The sequence below is a fragment of the Penicillium psychrofluorescens genome (genome assembly GCF_964197705.1).
Source record: "Penicillium psychrofluorescens genome assembly, chromosome: 6".
Classification (NCBI taxonomy): Eukaryota; Fungi; Ascomycota; class Eurotiomycetes; order Eurotiales; family Aspergillaceae; genus Penicillium; species Penicillium psychrofluorescens.
The window spans coordinates 1,842,697-1,864,315 of NC_133444.1; the positions used below are offsets into that span (position 1 = coordinate 1,842,697).

At 54.2% G+C, this 21,619-nt stretch overlaps 8 protein-coding genes across 8 annotated transcripts; 6 read left to right on the plus strand and 2 right to left on the minus strand.

Annotated features, from left to right (window-relative positions):
- Nucleotides 1–499: 499 nt before the first annotated feature.
- PFLUO_LOCUS9189 (uncharacterized protein) lies at nucleotides 500–3,400 on the plus strand (the record flags this gene model as incomplete). Its single annotated transcript, XM_073786991.1, has 3 exons — nucleotides 500–1,962; nucleotides 2,018–3,208; nucleotides 3,268–3,400. 3 exons carry the CDS (start codon nucleotides 500–502, stop codon nucleotides 3,398–3,400), a joined length of 2,787 nt encoding a protein of 928 aa, XP_073643191.1.
- Nucleotides 3,401–3,545: 145 nt separating this feature from the next.
- On the plus strand, nucleotides 3,546–7,379 carry PFLUO_LOCUS9190 (uncharacterized protein; the record flags this gene model as incomplete). The annotated part of the gene is made up of 3 exons (XM_073786992.1): nucleotides 3,546–3,961; nucleotides 4,436–4,963; nucleotides 5,015–7,379. The coding sequence occupies 3 exons, from the start codon at nucleotides 3,546–3,548 to the stop codon at nucleotides 7,377–7,379; spliced, it is 3,309 nt and encodes a 1,102-aa protein (XP_073643192.1).
- Nucleotides 7,380–7,537: 158 nt separating this feature from the next.
- PFLUO_LOCUS9191 (uncharacterized protein) lies at nucleotides 7,538–8,031 on the plus strand (the record flags this gene model as incomplete). The annotated part of the gene is made up of 2 exons (XM_073786993.1): nucleotides 7,538–7,762; nucleotides 7,822–8,031. The coding sequence occupies 2 exons, from the start codon at nucleotides 7,538–7,540 to the stop codon at nucleotides 8,029–8,031; spliced, it is 435 nt and encodes a 144-aa protein (XP_073643193.1).
- A 358-nt stretch (nucleotides 8,032–8,389) lies between these two features.
- PFLUO_LOCUS9192 (uncharacterized protein) lies at nucleotides 8,390–10,120 on the minus strand (the record flags this gene model as incomplete). Its single annotated transcript, XM_073786994.1, has 5 exons — nucleotides 8,390–8,872; nucleotides 8,934–9,086; nucleotides 9,147–9,602; nucleotides 9,655–9,891; nucleotides 9,950–10,120. The coding sequence occupies 5 exons, from the start codon at nucleotides 10,118–10,120 to the stop codon at nucleotides 8,390–8,392; spliced, it is 1,500 nt and encodes a 499-aa protein (XP_073643194.1).
- Nucleotides 10,121–10,462: 342 nt separating this feature from the next.
- PFLUO_LOCUS9193 (glutamate-5-semialdehyde dehydrogenase) lies at nucleotides 10,463–11,950 on the plus strand (the record flags this gene model as incomplete). Its single annotated transcript, XM_073786995.1, has 3 exons — nucleotides 10,463–10,763; nucleotides 10,819–10,980; nucleotides 11,037–11,950. 3 exons carry the CDS (start codon nucleotides 10,463–10,465, stop codon nucleotides 11,948–11,950), a joined length of 1,377 nt encoding a protein of 458 aa, XP_073643195.1.
- Nucleotides 11,951–12,240: 290 nt separating this feature from the next.
- PFLUO_LOCUS9194 (uncharacterized protein) lies at nucleotides 12,241–14,612 on the minus strand (the record flags this gene model as incomplete). Its single annotated transcript, XM_073786996.1, has 9 exons — nucleotides 12,241–12,318; nucleotides 12,399–12,766; nucleotides 12,868–12,972; nucleotides 13,073–13,166; nucleotides 13,352–13,553; nucleotides 13,613–13,749; nucleotides 13,803–14,078; nucleotides 14,134–14,451; nucleotides 14,508–14,612. The coding sequence occupies 9 exons, from the start codon at nucleotides 14,610–14,612 to the stop codon at nucleotides 12,241–12,243; spliced, it is 1,683 nt and encodes a 560-aa protein (XP_073643196.1).
- An 855-nt stretch (nucleotides 14,613–15,467) lies between these two features.
- PFLUO_LOCUS9195 (uncharacterized protein) lies at nucleotides 15,468–16,552 on the plus strand (the record flags this gene model as incomplete). The annotated part of the gene is made up of 5 exons (XM_073786997.1): nucleotides 15,468–15,550; nucleotides 15,807–15,863; nucleotides 15,918–16,017; nucleotides 16,072–16,447; nucleotides 16,500–16,552. 5 exons carry the CDS (start codon nucleotides 15,468–15,470, stop codon nucleotides 16,550–16,552), a joined length of 669 nt encoding a protein of 222 aa, XP_073643197.1.
- A 709-nt stretch (nucleotides 16,553–17,261) lies between these two features.
- PFLUO_LOCUS9196 (uncharacterized protein) lies at nucleotides 17,262–21,540 on the plus strand (the record flags this gene model as incomplete). Its single annotated transcript, XM_073786998.1, has 5 exons — nucleotides 17,262–17,297; nucleotides 17,355–20,010; nucleotides 20,067–20,552; nucleotides 20,619–20,800; nucleotides 20,866–21,540. 5 exons carry the CDS (start codon nucleotides 17,262–17,264, stop codon nucleotides 21,538–21,540), a joined length of 4,035 nt encoding a protein of 1,344 aa, XP_073643198.1.
- Nucleotides 21,541–21,619: the final 79 nt, after the last annotated feature.

Consider the following 21,619-nt stretch of genomic DNA (forward strand, 5'->3'; position numbering starts at 1 on the left):
TAGGTATACTTTGGTGGGGGTAATGGAAGGAGCCTGGCAGTCAGCCGTCTTGGTAACTATGGTATGTGTGGCAGTACCGTGTGGGTACGTTAGCGATACTTAATCATCCACATCCCAACAGGCGAAAAGACAAGTATCCCCCGAGTACCCCCTCCGTCCCATGACCGCTCCCTCGATACCATAATTAAATGAATGACGGTTGCTCTTCTTCCCACTCTCTCTACACTACCAGTACTACTGCTGCTACTCGGCATATCAGCGGTTTCACCCGTGGGTGTACAGGAATATCTAGACCTACATCTATATCTTGAATCTATACCTTCGACCTCCCTGTAGCCAACCTCGAAGCCCAGCTAACATGACGTCATGCGCTAGATGGGGTTTGCGGCCGACAGGAACAAATAAGCCATTCTAACTCACTCACAATCTCTGCCTCTCACCACCGCCGTTGCCCTTCACGCTGCTTCGCTTCACCCTCTGCCGGGCTCGCCCGACCACCATGGCCGGTGTCGAGCAGAAATCCTTCCTGGGCTCCCTCTCGCCGTGGGGGACTCCACGTGCGTCGACGCCGCAGTCGGGCCACCAGCATGGGCAAGAAGTCCTCCAACGTTCCCAGGGCGAGGACCACACGGTGACACACCGGCACAAACTGAGCGCGCGTCTCCTGCCTCGGGATTGCCCCCCACTGAAGGCGCGATGGTTTTACGCGGTGGACTCCCCCAAGCGCAAACCTGCTCTGCTGGGGGAACAGAACCCCGGCCAGAAAGCCCCGCCCCTACCGAGGAAATTCATTCCATTCTCAATCAAAGACTCGCAGTCGATTGAGGCAACCTTTCAGCGACTCGCCGACATTGAGGATACCCGCGAGGGAAGCGACACTCCGGCCTCAAATGAAACTGAGGTGTCGACAAAAGTGCCCGTGAATGAAGACTTCCTCTTCGACGTAGACGTGGAACGGCGGGAGCTGGCTCCCGCATACTGGGTTGGCCCCGTCTACGAGGTCCGCCGGGGAACATGGTTCTTTCAAGATGGGTCCACGCTGAAGCCATGCGAAGAAAACCTCGCCACGCAGCTCGAAGAAGGTTATCTCAAGGTGCGACCATGGAGACCAGATACGACGCAGCCAGGCTTGGAAAGATCGGTCCCCAAGTCAAACGAGCATGATGGCTCCGGTGGCACGGTAGATCCTGACCTTGCCCAGCCTACCTCTACCGGAACTGCTGGCCCCTCTCAGGGTACCACGGGGACGGGGACCTCTGTTCCTCCCATGGAGCGTCAACAGTATCGACTGTTTGGCACATATATGAACAGGATCGTTGCCTATCAAGACTCGTCGACCGCCTGGGTGATTAATGATGATTTTATGTCGAGGGTTAGCACAACCGTATATCAAAAGTTAGGCGGGATCCCGGGTACCAAAGTCATCCGCGGTTATCAGGAGCTCAAACGATCAAAAGAGCCGGTTGAGTCGAAAAATCCGGAATCAAAGAATCTAGAAAAAGCATCGTCTCCCTCAGCCCCCGAGCCTCCATCAACCCAGTCTCAGCAATTAGAAGCACCGACCTCTTTGAAAGCGCTTGGGACAGAAAAGTCCGAAGGGGATGAAAACAGGATCCATAGCCCGAGATCTACATTGGAGCGACAGATGTCGTCTCTAGCTGGTGAACCGCAGAACCCGGCCGAGTTAGAAGAACAGGCTCGGATGCAGGAAGAGCAGGAAATGGAAGACTCGAGAGAAATTGACGGCGAAGACCGAGAACGAGAAGTCGACCATCTCATTCTGGTCACTCATGGCATCGGTCAACGGCTCGGTTTACGATTGGAGAGCATTAACTTCATCCACGACGTGAACGTCCTTCGTAAAACCTTGAAGGGGGTGTATAAAGCCTCGCCGGATCTACAGGCGCTGAATGCCGCATTCCCGGACAGCATTCGGAATTGCCGTGTTCAAGTACTTCCAGTGTGAGTAGCAAAGTACCTGATCCTGCCCAGTCTGTCATGCTTACAATCATTTCAGATGCTGGCGACATCTCCTGGATTTTCCTTATCGAGGGGTTCGACAGAATCGCAAGGAACTGGATCTGACCGACGCGGACACACTGGATGACGACGCGTATCCCGGCCTGAGCGATATCACACTAGAAAGCGTCCCCGCGGTGCGAAACCTGATCTCCGACCTGGCCATGGATGTGCTGCTTTACCAGAGTAGATACTGCGAGCATATCTCCAACATTGTGAAGCAGGAGTGTAACCGAATTTTGGACCTTTACAAACAACGCAACCCGTCTTTCAAGGGTTCAGTCAGCTTGTGCGGTCATTCCCTGGGAAGTGCCATCTTGTTTGATATCCTGTGCCATCAGCCAAACCATCTGCATCCAACCCATGAAAATGGGAATTCTTCGATCCCTTCTGACGGAGAGAGTCACGCCTTGGACTTTGAATGTGAAGAGTTTTTCTGCTTGGGCTCCCCCATTGCCCTGTTCCAAATGTTGAAGGGCAAAACGATTGCCGGGTACGCTCCACCGGGGAGGAGAAGCCGCAACAGTACGTTGGATGTTGATTTCGGTCCTGGGGGTTTGGGGGCTCCCCCTGCTTCCAACCGGGACTCGTATATTAGTTCTGCAGCTCGGGGGGTGGACAACTCTGCCATCCTCTCCTCGCCGCGATGTCGTGATCTCTACAACATCTTCCATCCCTCAGATCCAGTGAGCTACCGTCTCGAGCCACTTATTTCTCCTGCCATGGCCGCGCTCAAGCCGCAGTCCTTACCCTCGGTCAAGAAGAGTCTCTGGACGGCCTCGGGCCAAAGCCTTTCCGTGCTCGGTTCTCGCATGGGCCAGAGTATGGGATCTCTATGGACCAACTTCACCACGGGAGTGGCCAGCAGTTTGTTGAATCGCAGCCTGGGACTGACTGCCGACGAGGCCAACGCCGGGAAATTGGCTGGCCATCCCGTTGGCCATAAGCGGACTCAGTCGGGCTTCCCCCAGGAAGGAGAATCCGAGGATCATTTCCAGACCCTGATCGAATCCGACCTGGAGACGTTGTATGATGGCTTTCAAAAGACCCGACACAATCAGAAGAAAACCGACCCGGCGGATGCCGACACCGACCTGGAGGCCGAAGATCAAGAGCGCAAGCTGCGACTGGAAGATGCCAAAGTACACGCCTTGAACACCAATGGCCGGGTCGACTACAGTGTGCAAGAGTACGTCTTCATTTCCATTCCGTGACCGGTCCTGGCTTAACAACTCACTCTTTCCGCAGGGGCGCCTTCGACATCTCGTTGATTGCTAGCATTGCCAGTCACCTCACTTACTGGGGCGATGAGGATGTCAACCACTTCATGCTGTCGCAGATGCTGTCACGGAGATATCGACATCGGCGAACAGTCCCGTAACTTGTTCAAGTGTACATACTAATAGTGGATCCGCCCAAGCGGGTTAGACTCGGTTGTGTTCGCACCCAACTCGGTTTTCCCTTTTTTTTTTCTCTCTCTCTTTCTCCCTTTCTCTTCCCTCCCACCCACCACTCCCGCCCTCACCATGAGCGCCGAACTCCAGCAGGTCCTCAAAGTCTGGGATCGGACGCGTACCAACAGCCCCATCTACGAGTTCCTTCTCGACGCCATTGATGTATATGACGCCGAGAAGGGCGTTGTCCGCGCCCGTCTCCAGGTCGGACCTCGCCACCTGAACTCCAAGGGCACGCTGCACGGGGCCTTTTCGGCGACCGTGACGGATTGGGCGGGTGGTCTCTCCATTGCGGCGTGTGGGCTGGATGCCACGGGGGTCAGCACCGACATCCACGTCAACTATCTGTCCACGGCGACCATGGGCGACTGGCTCGAGATTGAGGGCCGGGCAAACAAAGTGGGCAAATCGCTGGCCTTCACGACGGTGTCCATCTCCAAGAAGACCGAGTCTGGGCTGTCCCCGGTGGCGCAGGGCTCGCACACCAAGTATGTGAGAGCGCGATCCTAGAATCATAGATAAACCGATCGATCGATCGATAGATAGATACCGCCATCTTCTTTACTTCCAGCATTACACACATGTGCTTTGAATGCTGGATTCACTCGGATGGCGGAGAGCAAGAACCACTCCATTCGGTGTGCTTTAGATGCGTGGTGCTCCTTGATGGCGCGGCGCAATTCAGAATGGGAACATTTAAGTAATCAGTCAATCAACCATCCATCCCCTATCATAACCATCATTCTCTCTTTCTTTCTTCAATCTTCCTTCCACCCACTCCCCCAACTTCAACACACCCTGCGGCAGCTTCTGCAACCCTGGTACCGAATGGAGCCTCATCCCCTCTGTATCCTTCTGTTTTGATTCCCTCCCCCGTTGCCTGCCTTTCATAATCGCCCCGCCCACTCGGCCTGTCAAGGGGTCGTGATGGATCCGTCCGATAATAATAATAATAATGCCAGCAAACCCACGCCATCCCAGGATCCGGAATCGCCGGTCAAGAGCGCGCCCAGTAATGGCAACACTCTTCCAACCCAATCCTCCATCGCGGGCGTCGCGATACCCCAAGAACTCATCGATTACTCTCTCAACTTCCTCTCCACGTCCAGCAACGAGCGCCTGCTCGGTGTATTCGTCGCCCTGGCCCTGGTCACCTACATCATCCTCGGTCGAATCGGGCTGCTCCTGATCGGAGTCGCCGTAGGAGTCATCCTACATGCCTCCTGGGAGGGGCCCGGCCAGGATGCGGCGGGCGACGGGTCGCGTGCACGAAGATCCAGCAAGCGCAAAGAGCTTGCGCTAGAGTTGTCGCACCGGTTGCTCGACTGGCCGGCTCGGAACGCCCCTGCCGAGGCTGAAAATGAAGATGGCGCGCCGTTGAATGCGCTGGAGGATTTGTCGAGCCTGGACTTGGAATACTCGACCTTCCAGCCCGCGACGGGTGCTGCGTTAAGGACGCTCACCGATGCAGTCATCAAAGACTATGTGAAGTAAGGCCCTTTCTCAGCAGCTCAACGAATGTAAACTCAGACCAAGCCTAGATACTGGTACGAGCCCATTCTACCCTCCGAATCGACCTTCCCGCTATCCTGCCGACGCATCTTGACTCACTTCGTCACGTCCATGTCCTCTCACGTCTCGCGCAAGCGAACCGAGGACACCTTCCTTCAATTCCTGACCAACTCCTCGTCCATCATCATCGTGTTCCTGAATGAACTCGCTGCGGCGTTTGCCGCTGTCCCTTCTCCGTCCATGGAAGCCGAGAAGGTTGTGGAGCACTACCTTATGCAATGCCCAGATAGCAGTTTGGCAAATATTCTGTCCGAGCAACAGCAGCGCAAGAAGCTGAACATGATTGCGGATGATATCCTGTCCAGCTACCTCGAGTCCAAATCGTACAGTTGCTCCTCTGTCCGAGACTTCTGTCGTGAGGTGTTCGCAGGTGTTGTCCTCCGGTCCACCGTCATCAGCATGGCTCGCCCCGAATTCATCAATGGGTGGATTATCTATCTTCTTGAAGACGGGGAGTCTGAAATCATGCATGCGATCGATGCTGGTGTCGAAGGTGCACGAAACCAGAGTGTCAGTGCCCCTCTGAGCAATCCGACTTTGGATTCGACGCCCAAATCAACCGAAAACCGGCGGAGCCAGGTGAATAAAGACACGGAGGAAGCCATGCTTGAGGCAAAGCGGTTAAGCGCACTAATGGCATCTCAAGATACGCAGATTTCGGACCCTGAACGACCGCCTGAAGTCAATCAGCCCCTCATGATCTCTACTCTCGGTGCCGAGAAACCACAGGAATTGGTTGCAAGTACAGTGAAAAGTGACGGAGGCGCCAACACCAGTCAACCAAATTCTCCCTCCATGCCACATTTGACACTGCATGGCGCACTTGTATTGGTGGATTATAGTTCTACGGCTAATGACAAAGGAACTATCAAGTCGCGACCGTCGGGAGATTATTTGCTACAGGTTGAGCCCGCATCTAGCGGATCCACTGGATGGATGGTATTCCGAAAATACGCGGATTTTCAGTCTCTTCATGAAATGCTCGAGACCGTTTCACGCCTGAACCGGATTCAAGCCTTTTCTGAGCGGTACCCTATCCTGCCCCACTGGAAAGGCAAAACGAGGCAGGGTCTGGCTCGGGAGCTGGAGAAATATCTGCAGGATGCCTTGAAGCACGAATCCCTTGCCGAGACTGAGCGCATACGACGATTCTTGGAGAGAGATGGCGGCTCTGGCAGCGAAGCGACCAGTGCTGCCAAGCCAGGGTTTTCTTTCCCAAACCAAACCGCCTTCGAGAACATGGGCAAGGGCGTCTTGGGCGCGCTCACCAATGCCCCCAAGGGCGTGGCTGGGGGTGGCAAAGCCGTCTTCGATGGAGTGACCGGGGTATTCGGGGGCGTCGCTGGAAACAGTCGAAAGCCTGCTAGTACCACCGCGCCTTCATCATTTCATCTGCCGAGTCCGTCGAAAACTGATAATGAGGCCCTCTCCGTCACTGGAAGCACCAGCGGCATGAGCCGTGCGGCTTCATATGAAGCAGACCGCCAGTCTAGTGACCGCCCTATTTCTATACTATCCAGTGAACCGGGAGGGTCTCCTGCGCTGGTGCCCTCGCCGAGTGATTCCTCTTTTGAAATTACCAAGGCTGAATCTTCGATGGATCCACCAGCCAGTGAGATCACCGATGGCGCAAACCAGACAACAAGTACAGGCGATGTCCGGGCCTCTGTGTCTACGCTCGCACATTCAGACGGCCGCGTTTCGCTGGAATCTACTAGCCGTCCCTCCGGGCTAGATCCGAAAGAGGGTATTGAAGCCTCTGAGCCCGTGAGCCGGCCAAATCCCGAGCACAGCGAGCCTGCCGCTACTACTACTCAAGGAACCCGCAAGCAGGGTAGCCCTATCACAGCCGACGAGACTCAGATCGCAGTGGAGCTGATCTTTGCTGTTATCAACGAGCTCTATACTCTGTCCTCTGCGTGGAACATCCGCCGGACGCTGCTGAACGCGGCCAAGTCATATATTCTGCGTCCTGGAAGCCCGACCTTGGAGACGATCCGCACTCTGCTGCAGGACTCGATGATCGAGACCCATACGTCGGACGAGGCGCTGGGGGAGTACCTCACCAAGCTTCGGGAGAACGCGCTCCCCACAGAGGAAGAACTAGGCACCTGGCCTGCGCCACCCGGCGAACAAGAGAAGGCTGAGCTACGGGAGAAGGCGCGAAAGCTGTTCGTGCAGAGAGGGATCCCGCAGGCGCTAACGAGCGTTATGGGGGCGGCTGCCAGCCGGGAAGCGCTGGAGAAGATCTTCGACAGTCTCCAGGTGGACACGGTGGCCCGGGGCTTTGTGTTCTCGGTCATGCTGCAGGGCTTGCGGGTGCTCGCCCTCTGAAAACGAAGTCGGTGTCTGTCTAACCATCTTCTGTTCTGTATATACGATTTAGTAATGTAGATAATATTTATCGCCACGTGACCTCTGTCGCGCTTTGACACGCGCGCCTCTCTCGATCTCTCCGTCTGTCTTTCTCTTTCCACAATCCGTCCACCACCATGACATCCCGAAAACGCTCGTCGGGAGATGACCTCGCCGAGGATAACCATCACAAAAAGGCCAAAGTCAGCCATCGTGATACGAGCAAGGTGGACTCCAATGGAGATCGATACTGGGAGATATCGAAGATGCGCCGTGTCACCGTCTCCTCGTTCCGAGGAAAGACTCTGGTGAACGTTCGAGAATACTACGAGAAGGACGGCCAAGAGCTCCCAGGGAAGAAGGTGCGCCGTCCACGCTCTTCTCGCTGATCTGACTGACTGGGGTGGATTCGTTCCTGCAGGGCATTTCCATGCCAGTGGACCAATTCGCGGCGCTGGTGACGTTGCTTCCGGAGATTGAGCAGTCTCTCACACAGCAGGGCCAGTCTCTGCCACGCCCGGATTACTCTGGTGACGGGGGCCAGGACGATTCGGAGAATATGGAACAGGACAGTTTGAAGCCTGACAAGCAGAACATCGAGGCCACAAGTGATGAGGAGAGTGAGGCCTGATTTTCTCAGTAGGCTGCTTATGAGGAACTCGGGCCAATATCCAGGGCTAACAGTTACGTCCTGTCACGATCTAATGAATTTCCCATTGGTTTCGAGATGTGCTTTTCTCTCTTGTTTAATCGGGTCAACAAACCAGTCGGCTCAGCTGTATGGTAGGTTGTTGAACTTGTCTATAGTACAATAATGTCAGTGTGTTACAACCAGAATGGATCGTAACGATCCCTATATGTATATACCTATCGATATACTATTACTGGGCAGGTCCGCCTAAATGACTTGATCTACGACGGCCGGAGACTGAAGAATCCCGCCCAACTTCAAGATGTTCATCACGTCGTAATTGAATTGTTTAGCAGCCTTAGTGCAAATCGCCCATGATGTCCTCGTCCATGTCTAACCCAACCTGCTCGCTCGCGGGGATCTCGCCGGATCCAGCCCACAACTGATTCTTCTGCGCATTGTCGATATATTCATCACTCAAACCCAGCTGGTGGTTGCTCTGTTCGAGATTGCTCATCAACGTCTTCAATGATCGACCCTCGTTCCTTAATTGGACCTGCATCTCCATCTCATGGGACAGTCGGGGAAGATGTGACACGGCTGAAAGACGGAGCATCGTGGAGCTGGTCCGTTTCTGTGAATGGAGTAATCGCGCGCCTAAATCACTCGACATAACCAAGGACGCAATGATTGACTCGGCGTCCTCTTCGGTGGTAGGCCATGGGAGTGCTTGCTCGGCAAGATCGGCCATGGTCAAGGCAGCAAAGGTCTTTCCCAATCTGATCACTGTGTGCTTATAAAAGGCATTCATCACCTGCGCGACGAGGCCCGTGTTGTTATCCTGCGTGGGATACATCAGCGAGATTAAAATATCCAAGATCATGATGTCAACCATAGCTTACCGTGCTCCAGACATGCTCAGCAGCGTTCACCTCAGCCTTCAATCTTCCGACGTCATCACGCTCAAAAGCCTGGGCAAGTGTGATGTACGGCCGAGTGAGAGACTGATACATCTTCGCCGCATGTGGACTCGTCAAACTCGGAGGGGGGCATAGCTGGGCCATCTTTTATTAGCAACTCGCAGCCCCCAAGAGGAATCCCATCTCGTCACCTACCTTTCCCTTCTCAAGCAAACCCACTAGAATCCATTTCTTGTAAGCCTCCACCATGATCATGCTCAAGGACCCGGCAATAGGCATTGAGACGACAATCCCGAGAAAGTGCAATGCTTTGCGCCATTGTTTCAAGGCCATGTATATCATGCCCCCACAAAGGAAGTATTGCAGGTAATCCTTGGATGACAGCTTGGATGACAAGCCCGAGGCGTCCCCCATGAAAGCGAGGCTGGACTCTTGCTCTGAACAGAGCAGAGGCTGGGCAGCTTTGGAATCTGCTCGACCGACTAAGGCAGGGAAATAACAGATATGTCTATCCAAGACTGGAAGGGCGCAAGCATACGTCCGGGCGCGCAAGCAGAGCCGAACGAGGAGCAAATGGGTCGAGGTGAAAACAGCACAGGAAGGGTCGAGGCGGAGCATAGCATCCCTGACCAAGCGTGCACCTAGCAGAGGCTATAGACGGTCAGAAATGAGTCGAGTGGATCTGACTGCGAGATATTCTTACCTTTGAAGCTGCCTGGGCAGCTCTTCCCGCGAGTTCGACAAGCTGCCGCCATTCCTGGCCCACATATCTGGCCTGGACGCGGTCGAAGTTCTTGAGAAAATGTACGGCCCTTATCCACAGCTTCCCCGTAGGCCACACGTCCCCCGGGAGGTTTTCGCTCGTCCTTTCCTTGGCCTTCTGGATCTGTGACCGCAGGATAAACAGAAAGGCGACTGAGTCGGCAGAAGGATCGAAATTCTACCCAAGGGATTAGCTTCCGAGCGACAGATTGGCTAGACTCGAATGTGCCACGTACGTCGAGGAGAAAATCGTCGCGGGCGAAAGTGCTGAGAGCGTCGGTGGAGAGCAAATGGCGAAAGTAGGCCACGAGGTCGCGTATGCGGTCGTCATAGAGCTCATCGGATAGGTCTGTGTGGTTGTGTAGGCGTGCAGAGGCCGCGGTGAGCTCTGCGAGGGAGACGGTCATGTTGGCCTAGGAGAGTGGTTGGGAAAGTATAGAAGGGAAAGAGTGAGGGAAAGAAGGAAGTACGTAGGATGACGGAAGGAAGGTTGGTTGACCCGGACCACTCAACTCAGGTGATCTTTTTTTCTTTTGCTTCTTCCAACACCCGACAATATTCGATTACTTCACGATATCGCTACATGGGTATTACTACCGACTATAACGTCGATTGTATCACCGGGGACTGACTCACGCCAACCCTCTCCCCACTTCAACAACTTCGACTTCAACTTCTTCTTTTCGGCGGATCGGATTGCCCCTCACATTCTCCCTCACTCTCTCCCCCAACCACACACAACCCACACCATGTCGTTAACCGACTCAGCTGCCGCAGATGTGGCTGAGAGCGCGTCCCTCGCCTCTCGTCGCCTGGCTACACTATCAAATCCCGCCCGGAATGAAGCCCTCACGGCACTCCACCTCGCCCTCGACCGGAACCGGGATACTATCCTCGCCGCTAATGCCAGAGATGTCGAGGCCGCGACGCGTGCAGCCGAAAGCGGCAACCTGAACCACAGTGTGCTTAAACGACTTGATCTTTCACGGCCAGGCAAATACGATGACATGTTGGAGGGCATCTTGAGCGTGCGGGACTTGGCCGACCCAGGTGAGTGCGGCAATGCGTCTTCAATTGGATTGTACTGACACAGAGCCCAAAAAAGTGGGCAAAGTAACCCTGCGGACCCTTCTGGATGATGGCCTTACATTGGAAAGAGTCAGCTGTCCCATTGGTGTCCTGCTAATCATCTTCGAGGCTCGCCCGGAGGTCATCGCGAACATTGCTGCGCTAGCCATCAAGTCGGGCAATGCCGCTATCCTCAAAGGTATGTGTTTCCCTTGTAATAATATGGAAGGTCTCATCAAGCTGACATATGTGTAGGTGGCAAGGAATCCATGGAATCATTCGTGGCCATTGCAAACGTCGTCTCCCAAGCCCTCTCAGGCTCTCAGGTACCAGAAGGATCCATTCAGCTGGTGAAGACCCGCGACGCCGTGTCGTCCCTGTTGGCTCAGGACTCGCTGATTGACCTTGTTATCCCGCGCGGCTCAAATGATCTGGTTCGCTTCGTCAAGGACAACACCAAAATCCCGGTGCTGGGGCATGCCGACGGTCTCTGTTCTGCCTACGTACATTCGGACGCAAGTGTTGATACCGCTGTCAAAGTGGTTGTGGACTCGAAGACCGACTACCCGGCAGCTTGCAATTCGCTGGAGTCTCTACTGGTCCACCAGGATGTTCTCGAATCGGTCTTTCCCGCCATTGCCAAGGCGCTGCTGGATAAAGGAGTCTCTCTTCGGTGTGATGAAGCGTCACGAAGCGCCTTGACAAGAACGCTACCCGAAGGCCAGGCAGCACACGTACAGGCTGCCGTCGACTCTGACTACAACACCGAATTCCTAGACCTTGTCTTGGCCGTGAAAACAGTGCCCTCAACCAATCCGCCGAGCTCAGCTGTGGAGGCGGCCGTTGCACATATCAATGCGCATTCGTCCAAGCACACGGATATCATTTTGACCGAGTCTAAAGAAGCCGCTGACTTGTTCATGAATGGCATTGACAGCGCCGGAGTTTTCTGGAATGCGTCGACGAGGTTCGCGGATGGGATGCGTTTTGGGTTTGGCACCGAAGTCGGCATCAGTACCAACAAGATACATTCTCGGGGGCCGGTCGGGCTGGAGGGCCTGACCATCTACAAGTACTTGATCCGAGGCAATGGGCATCGGGCGGGAGACTACCACGATGGGGACGGCGGGCGCAAATATACCCATACGAGTCTGCCCATCAGCCAGTGATACGAGGCAGAGAATAAAAGATAGAACAAATTTTGAACATTCCGCAATCATAAAAGAGAACAGGACCAAGCCTGGTGTATTTTTCTTCTGGTCTCCCCCTTCATCCGTAATCCGATCTCTCGGCCTGACCACAGACGTTCTGCCACTTTAGATACAAAAAACGTAGTTTTCTCGGGGAATTCGAGAAAGAAGTTCCAGTAGCGAGTGCGTCGGGGCGACCATGTACCCATCACGAGAGACACCTCCACACGGCCAGCCTGAGGCCCACACCACCGTTCTCATCAGGTCCTTTAGACCTTGAAGCCACGAGACCTTCTGCGGCCACGAGCCCGCTCAAACTTCCGACCCTTGCTGGCCACGTACGGCTTCTGTTCAACTGTTAGCATGCCAAGTCCCGCATTATTCCCCGATATGATATCCCATCATCAGGAATCCAAAGAAAACGTACCTTGTCGGTGTGAGGACCGAAACCGAAGTGCTTCACAGCCTCGCGAGCATTCTTGGGACCACGGAGAAGGAGCGTGTTGGCTCCGGTGGGAGCGCGCAGAGCAAGCTGGTCCAGGGTGAGGGTCTCACCACCGGCCTTCTCGATGCGAGCGCGAGCAGTGGCGGTGAAGCGGAGAGCAGCGACGGACAGCTTGGGGATGGTCAGAAGGCGGTTGTCGTCCGTGACGGTACCGATGACCACGACAGTCTTGCCCTTCTGCGACTCGTTGATGTTCGAGGCGATCCGCGAGAGGGAAACCGGGGGACGGTTAATTCGCGACATAAAGAGGCGACGCAGAACGGCCTTGTTGAAGTTGGACTCGGTCCGGCCTATTCAAGAGTCCACAATCAGCAGGCGGCTCTTAACCGTAGAAAATTTTGCCGATGGTGTCTGCCGTGCAACAGACGAGGATCGAAGGGGAGAGTCATACGGGCAAGGAAGCGGTACAGCTTCACCAGGACCTGAAGATAGACGTTTTCGCTCTTAGGCGCCTTGCGGTGGCTGCTGCGCACATGGTGACGGTCCAAGTCGATACCTGTAATGGCACACACACAATCAGTCAGTCAGTCAAACAGTCGGATTAGACAGGATTATGGTCGAAGGAGAAGAAAAGAGGAGTTGAGATAGACACATACCCATGGCTGCTGGTATTGATTGAACTGGGAGGTTGGCTTGTCGGTCGGAGCACCCGGGATGGAAGTGAAGGAGTTTTTGGGACGGGCGACATTTCTGTGTGCGGGTTGAGCCCTACGCTAGACCCGATCGGGAGGAGAAAGTCAGGTGATGTGTTTTAATGCCTGAGGCTGTATTTATTTCTGCCTGAGGCGGACAGAGGATTTACTCCGAACCCCGGAATGAACAAAAAAGCGTGCGGTCTAGGTATATGCTCCCTCTTCTCGACTCCCCAAACTCACGAGGAAATCCCGTGTCAACTCGAAGCTGAGCCAACTGCTGGCCATGCTGGGCGCCACTTTTAGCAGGTTGGGCCCGATCCCCTTGAACAGGCCGCGCATCCCTTCCTCCGTCACAATCACTCGGACCGCATCCCAGATGGATTTGTATTTGTAGCCCATTCCGGACATGGTGTTGATCTGGAAACGCCGGCGTAAGACGTCACTACACTCCGGTTAGCGGTTCTCTTTGGGTTCTCCTCCAGGGAGATAGGTGCAACATACAATGGATAGGTGCAAGTTTGTGCCACGGCCCCCGAGATAGCCCCGGCCAGAAGCTTTCGATAAGGGCTGGGGTTCTTGTCCCCTTCCGGCGTCAGATATTGGCGCACCGATTCGTAGGTCATAAAGTTCAGCCCGACCTGGAACGTGGAGGGGTTAGTCGCCATGGAGACAACGCGAGCACGGAACTCACGTAAGGAGCAACGCCAGCGACGGTAGGGACGATGCCTCGATACAGAGCAACCACACCACCCTCATTTCTGTATATCAATACCAGGGTGGTGAACATTCCCGGCAATTTACCCTGCTCGTGCTTTCCAAGGTCCGCAAACGAAGCCGATTGGATAGAGAGCCGGGTTCGTACGATATCCAGGGGGTAGGTGACCGTCACGGAAGTGATGCCGGCGAAACCTCCGCACACGAGACGGCGGAGTGGGGTGATGTCGCCGTCCGGGGTCGTTTCTGCGAACTTGAGAAAACCATTAGACCTATCTCTGGCAATATCAGAAGCAGATTCCGCCCACCTTCTTGTAGAAATTGTAGCTTCCAAACTGTACTGCAGAATAGGGGATAATGCGAATACAATTCGTCCCATTCCCTCGCATGAAGCCCCGCCAGCCTTCCTCTCGTTTCATTTTCCCGAGGGCTTTCCAGATCGACAGCTTGTATTCTTCCCTACCAACGCTTTGGATTTGAAGGAGGATCTTCAGTCGTTCGAGGGGTGACACGATCGTCCGGGAAACTGCGCCCGCGACACCGCCGGCTAGGAATGCAGCCGTGACGGGCTCTGCTAGTTTCATTCTGGCTATATCATAGGCAGGAGTGGCCCGGTCATCCATGGTCTGCTAATGCGCAGTCAGCACCTTCGTCTTATGAAACCGCTCGGGGTCCAACCCACCTTGGCCGGTGGAGATGATGATAATTGGGGCAGGCTCTGTAATTTGGGGTTTGCGGGACTTCCCAATTCCTCTTTCTGAGTAGCATCGTGGCGATTTAAACTCATTTTGGCTGGATCACCATCGGTGTTGGGAGACCCAGGTTCTAAAGAAGCACCCCCAACCACGTGGAGCCTTGGAATGAACCCCTCTTCCGACGGGCTTGCTGTGGTTTCCGGTGCGTGGTGGACGGCTGAAGGTCGGATGGGCAGCGCTTAGGCAAGGTGATGAACTGACGTAACAAAGAGAGCACGGGGGATCTGTGTTGCTAGCAATGAGCTGGCCATGAAGGTAGGATATTGTGAGGCGCCCGATGATCTACAGGAGCATCATTGGGACGAATGGAGCTGCCGGGTTTGTGTGGATGGGCATGAAATCGACGTCCAAAGGGACCCTCGGAGGGCTGGATGGGAGAGTGTCTGGTGGAATTCCGCGCCGATGAGACCATGCGCGGGAGGATTTGCAGCAGATAAAGGGAATTACCTACCGAAGGAGCGACCGAGAGGATGTGCCAGGAACGAGAGGCGAAAGCGGATGAGCAGATAGAGGGGGAGAGTGAGCGAGAGAGAGAGAGAGAGAGAGAAAGAGAGATGGTCCCGATGGACTGCCGAGATTGACGGTCTCGCCCGACCGGTAACCATGTAGCTCGTTGCAGGCCTCAGTCCTATAGAACTGAACCAAGAATGATTCTTATATTCTATTTGTTGTCCGTCAATGACGATAATAACAATAATTTACTTCTATTACTGTTTAATTGTTGTTGGTTACACTACAACATGCGTGGTAGACTATCCTGCGCAGACGGCCTCTCTGCCCGGCCGGAGTTGCGTCCCTTCGTTTTCCTCGTCCAACCCTCCCTTCTATTTCCTCATCCCACCCACCCCCTTCACCTCCCGCAACCTTCCGTCGATCTAAACGCCATCATGTCTCGCTCGGGAACCACTCTCTATGTCAGTGGCTTTGGCCATGGAACCCGCGCCCGCGATCTTGCCTACGAGTTCGAACGGTATGTGCCGCCGCCTTCGTCGTGTCCTTGGAGCCGCGACCTACGATTTCCATCTGCCCCGCCGTCCCCCTCAATCAAGCTCAGCTGCTTGCCATCGATCTCCTGAAACGGTGGATCCCGGTTTGGTTTGGGTGGAAAGCTTCCAACGCGTCCTGTTTCCTGGGGCCCAGCGTCGATATATCTTGCTATTGGTCCTTCATGGCCGCTTTGCTTCATTCGTGATGATGGTTGCAAGAAATACTGACAGTTGCACTAGCTACGGACGTCTCGTTCGTTGTGATATTCCGGCGCCACGTACCCCATCGAGTCGCCTGTAAGTTGGGCAAATCTTGGGATCCCTCGGTACTGGTCTGACGGCACGATTTAGGTTCGCTTTCGTTGAGTACGAGAGCCGCCGTGATGCCGATGATGCCTATCATGAGATGCACAACAAGCGTATTGGGCGGGATGATCTTCTCAAGATTGAAGTAGGCGACTCTTGCTCCCCTGGGTATTTCATTTGGGATCTAACTATTCGCTAGTGGGCCCGTACGCCGCCATCTGCGTCCTGGAGATTCGACTCCGGCCGAGACCGCCGCCGGGATCGTACTCCCCCTCGCCGCGGCCGCTCTCCATCGCCTCGCCGCAGCCGTGGTGACTATTCCCCTCGTCGGGATGACCGGTACGAACGAGATCATGATCGCCATGACCGGGACTCGGATCGCCGGGACCGTGACTACGATCGTCGGGATCGCGATTCGGATCGCCGAGACCGTGACCGTGAGCGCTCCCGGGATCGCTCCCGCAGCCCGGAGGACAAAGATCGTGACGTTAAGGAAGACCGAGACCGACGCGAGGAGGACCGAGAGCCGCGCGAGGAAGAGCGTGAAAATGGTCCAAACGGCGAAGAGAGGAAAGGTATAGCTATTTGAAACACCACTTCGACGGGCTGATGGCTGACGTTGCGCAGTACCCCTGGACCCTATGCCTACCGCTCATGATGAGCTTGATACTGCTGAGTAGGTCGACTCAGTGCCTCGCCGTTTCGACGTCTCCTGCGATTGAGCGGCACCTGTCTCTCCCCACAGCCGTTCAGGCCTGTCTGTGATGACACTTGGGCTCCGCCCCTGAAGGAAAGGAAAGGCAAGAAAGGTTACTACTCCCCAAGACCATGGCCCCCTGCATCTTGTGGCATCTCTCCCCTTGTTCTTGAATCTTTGTGTTGTTGCAGTTTCGCAATTCCGTCGGTAGCTGGGAGTCCAGTGAATGGTTGACCCGTGTTTGGCTTTGTGTGTATGTGTTTGTGTGTGTGTGTTTTCCTGGTGTTGGTATTTCATCTTGGTCAGCAGCTCGGATACCACCGAAACGAACGTCGAGCCATTACTTGAAGCCCTCGCCCGTCGATCGTCGTTCATGAATACCGTCCGCCATCCGTCTTACTCGCAAATTTAATATGAACGCTCTCCCCCCCATCGTCTCCATTGCCCGCCATAAGCGATCGCCCAGACCTCCGCAGACCCCCTCGAGAACCACCGTAGCGCTCGCCGGGAGTAGACGTATGATTTGGAGGGCCATTCGTTGTAGGGATCTCAATCAAGCCTTAACTAGCCCATCCGTAATGATAAATTTTGAACTAGTAACTAACTCGGATGACGTATTTGGCTTCAATCCCGAACTTCCCCTCTTCAACCTCCATCATCATCATCATAATCGCCGTACTGTAGTACAAATCATGGTTCAGCCCAAGGGAATTAGCATCGCTATTGATGTATGTATGATTTCGCCCTCTCACCCCTCTCCTGCATCCGCTAACGTGGTAGTCCAGCGAGGCGGGACTTTTACAGATTGTGTGGGCAACCCGGGAACGGGGCGCTTAGAAGATGACATTGTTATCAAACTACTTTCCGAAGATCCCTCCAACTACGAGGATGCGCCGCTGGAAGGCATTCGGCGCATTCTCTCTCGGTTTTCGGGCCGCGAAATCCCCCGCGGCGAGCCTATCGACACGTCCCTGATCCAGAGCATTCGCATGGGCACCACCGTGGCCACGAATGCTTTGTTGGAGCGCAAAGGCGAGAGAATTGCGCTGGTGGTGAGCAAAGGCTTCAGGGACTGCCTTCAGATTGGCAATCAGTCCCGGCCCAAGATCTTTGACTTGGCGATCAAACGGCCCGAGGTGCTCTATGAAGAGGTCGTCGAGGTAGACGAGCGCGTGACTCTGGAGGATTATGCAGAAAATCCCGAACGCAATGTCACAGCAACAGACCCTCGGGAACAGACGGCCCCAGGGGCCGACATTGTCCGGGGCTTGTCCTCGGAAGCAGTCCGCATCTTGAAACGGCCGTCGGAGAGCACGGTGAGATCTCAGCTACAGCGAGTGTATGACCATGGATTGCGCAGTATCGCCGTGTGTCTCATGCATGGATACACCTTTCCTGACCACGAGGCGCTGGTGGGGAGAATTGCCACCGAGATAGGCTTCCAACATGTCAGCCTGAGCCATCAGCTCATGCCAATGATCAAATTGATCCCGCGAGCGACTTCAGCATGTGCCGATGCATATCTGACTCCAACGATCAGGAAGTATATTGCCGGGTTCCAGGCTGGCTTCAAGGGCGGGCTGGGAACCGAGAGTGTGAAGCGACAGGAAGGTGCTCGAGGTGCACGCTGCGAATTCATGCAGTCGGACGGTGGTTTGGTAGACGTGGACCAGTTTTCCGGCCTGCGAGCTATCCTGTCCGGCCCAGCAGGCGGCGTGGTTGGATATGCATTGACCTCATATGATCCGGTGTCCAAGATCCCAGTTATTGGTTTTGATATGGGTGGTACCAGTACAGATGTCAGCAGATACGGATCTGGTCGATACGAACATGTTTTTGAAACAACCACTGCCGGAGTGACCATACAATCCCCCCAGCTCGATATCAACACTGTGGCTGCAGGAGGCGGTTCTAGGCTCTTTTATCGCAATGGTCTCTTTGTAGTGGGCCCAGAATCAGCAGGCGCACATCCTGGACCGGCGTGTTATCGCAAAGGTGGACCGCTGACGGTGACGGATGCGAACCTCTTCCTCGGTCGACTGGTCCCTGATTTCTTTCCCAAAATTTTTGGACGCGACGAAAACCAGGGGTTGGACGAGCACGCGAGTCGGGATTTATTCGAACAACTGACAAAAGAGATCAATAGTGAATTATCCAAGGGAGGCCACGATAGAGAAATGAGCCCCGATGAGGTTGCCTTTGGCTTCATCAAAGTCGCCAATGAGACAATGACTCGCCCGATTAGGTCTCTGACAGAAGCAAAAGGACATGATACCTCGAAACACCGACTAGCTACTTTTGGAGGTGCCGGTGGCCAGCATGCAGTGGCTATTGCTGAGAGTTTGGGGATTCGACAAATCCTAATTCACCGATATTCATCCGTACTTTCTGCGTACGGAATGGCTTTGGCCGACGTGGTTGATGAGAACCAAGAGCCAGAGTCTAAAACTTGGGTTGAAGATGACCAGGCCGTTCGGCAAGAGCTCAGGCGAAAGATGGAAGATTTGAAGCAGAGATCCAAACAAAGGCTACAAGACCAAGGATTTGACAACGAATCCATAGCATTCGAAGAGTATCTCAACATGAGATACCGTGGGACAGAATCCTCTCTCATGATAGTCAACCCCAGCAAAGAAGAATCGGGTCTTCACTATGATGCCGATGACTGGGCTTTTGGAAAAGCGTTTATCGAGCATCATGAGCAAGAATTTGGCTTTACCCTCCCTGATCGAGATATCATCGTGGATGATGTACGGGTTAGGGGAATCGGGAAGAGCTTCCAAACGTCTGAGAAGACCGTGGATCAGCAGCTCCAGGAGTCTCAACCCAAGGAAGTAGTGGATGGAGCGTATCGCATGTCTCCGGTGTACTTCGAAAACGGCCGCCATGAAACCCCAATTTACAAGCTAGATGATTTGAAGATCGATGATCGGGTGACAGGACCAGCAATTTTGGCAGATGATACGCAGACGATCGTCGTGCCACCAGGTGCCACGGCACTCTTGACAAAGACTCATGTTGTCATTAACATAGGGGAGGCCGACGGCAAAAACACCAGAATAGATACAGCCACCGTGGACCCTATTATGCTGAGTGTCTTCTCCCATCGTTTTATGGCCAATGCCGAACAAATGGGCCGTGCATTGCAGAAGACAAGTGTGAGCACGAATGTCAAAGAACGACTTGACTATTCGTGTGCCTTGTTCGACGCTGACGGCGGGCTCGTTGCGAATGCACCACATCTGCCCGTCCATCTTGGTAGTATGTCCACTTGTGTCCGCACTCAGGCCCACATCTGGCGGGGCAAGTTGAAGCCCGGCGATGTCATTGTGTCCAACCATCCCGAATTTGGTGGAACACATCTTCCCGATATCACCGTCCTCCAGCCCGCTTTCAGCCAGGGTAAAATCATATTCTACGTAGCGTCTCGAGCGCATCATGGTAAGGGCCTCGCTCTCGATGAGGAAAAGAGATTGGCTTCCTCTAACATCTTCTAGCTGATATTGGGGGCATTCTTCCCGGCTCTATGCCACCTCATTCTAAAGAGCTGTACCAGGAAGGTGCCGCAATCAAAAGCGAGAAACTCGTGTCAGAGGGTCGTTTCAACGAAAAACGGATCACGGAGCTTCTTTACAATGAACCGGCTAAATACCCCGGCTGCAGTGGTACTCGCTGCCTGCCGGATAATTTGAACGACCTCAAGGCCCAAATTGCTGCAAACAAGAAAGGGATTAACTTGATCAGTGCTTTGATCGAGGAATACGGCGAAGAGGTCGTCTCGTTCTACATGCGGCACATTCAAGATAATGCAGAGCTTAGTGTGCGCAACCTGCTAAAAGAGGTCAGCAGGAAGTTCTCCGGTCAAGACCTCCGGGCCATTGATTATATGGACGACGGAAGCCCCATCCAACTGAAGATCTCCGTCAATGAGGAGAGTGGCGAGGCTGTTTTCGATTTTGATGGAACGGGGCCCGAGGTGTACGGTAAGTACACATCGGATGAATCAAAGCAGGGAGTGCTACGAGAAGATAATTGACTTATTATGCTAGGCAATATCAACGCCCCTGAGGCTGTCACTTACTCCGCTATCATATACTGCCTGCGGTGTCTGATATCTGCGGACATTCCTCTAAACCAGGGCTGTTTGAAGCCAATCAACGTTCGAATTCCTCCAAATTGTCTCTTGTCACCATCCGAATCAGCCGCAGTGGTTGGCGGCAACGTTCTCACGGTAGGGTAACCCTTCGCTGGATTCCATGAGGGAGGGTGCAAGGCTCACTATTTTCAAACGTTCAGAGTCAACGCGTAACTGATGTTATTTTCAAATGCTTCCAAGCCTGTGCAGCTTCACAAGGCGATACAAATAACCTGACTTTCGGATTTGGCGGCAATATGCTTGGGGAAACAGAGACCAAAGGCTTTGGATACTATGAAACGATCGCTGGAGGCAGCGGGGCCGGGCCGAACTGGGAAGGTACCTCAGGCGTTCACACGCACATGACCAACACACGAATCACCGATGCCGAAGTGTTCGAGAGGAGGTATCCTGTCTTGCTTCGGGAGTTCAGCCTACGGCCCAACTCAGGGGGGAGCGGCCAGCACCGTGGCGGTGATGGAGTGGTTCGGGATATCGAGTTCCGGATCCCAGTACAGGTATCGATACTTTCTGAGCGAAGAGTTTACCACCCTTATGGGCTGGCAGGTGGCGGGGACGCTCAGTGTGGCCAGAATATCTGGGTCCGCAGAATACCTAAACCTGATGGACGCTGGGAGGAAAGACACATCAATATGGGAGCGAAGAACTCGGCCCAGATGCAGCCAGGGGAACGGATCATCGTCCGCACCCCGGGAGGTGGTGGTTGGGGTCAGCCAGGAGATCAGAGCGACATTCGTAATGAGCGAGATGCACGTCATGCTTGGCATGGTGGCTCCATTGCAAACCGCGCAGCGACTCAAGAGGCCAGCATGTGAACCAACTGAGGTATTCTTATAGTCAATATGCGTTCAGGTTTAGTGTTATGGTAGAGACTGAGACATGGCAGGGAGAGTG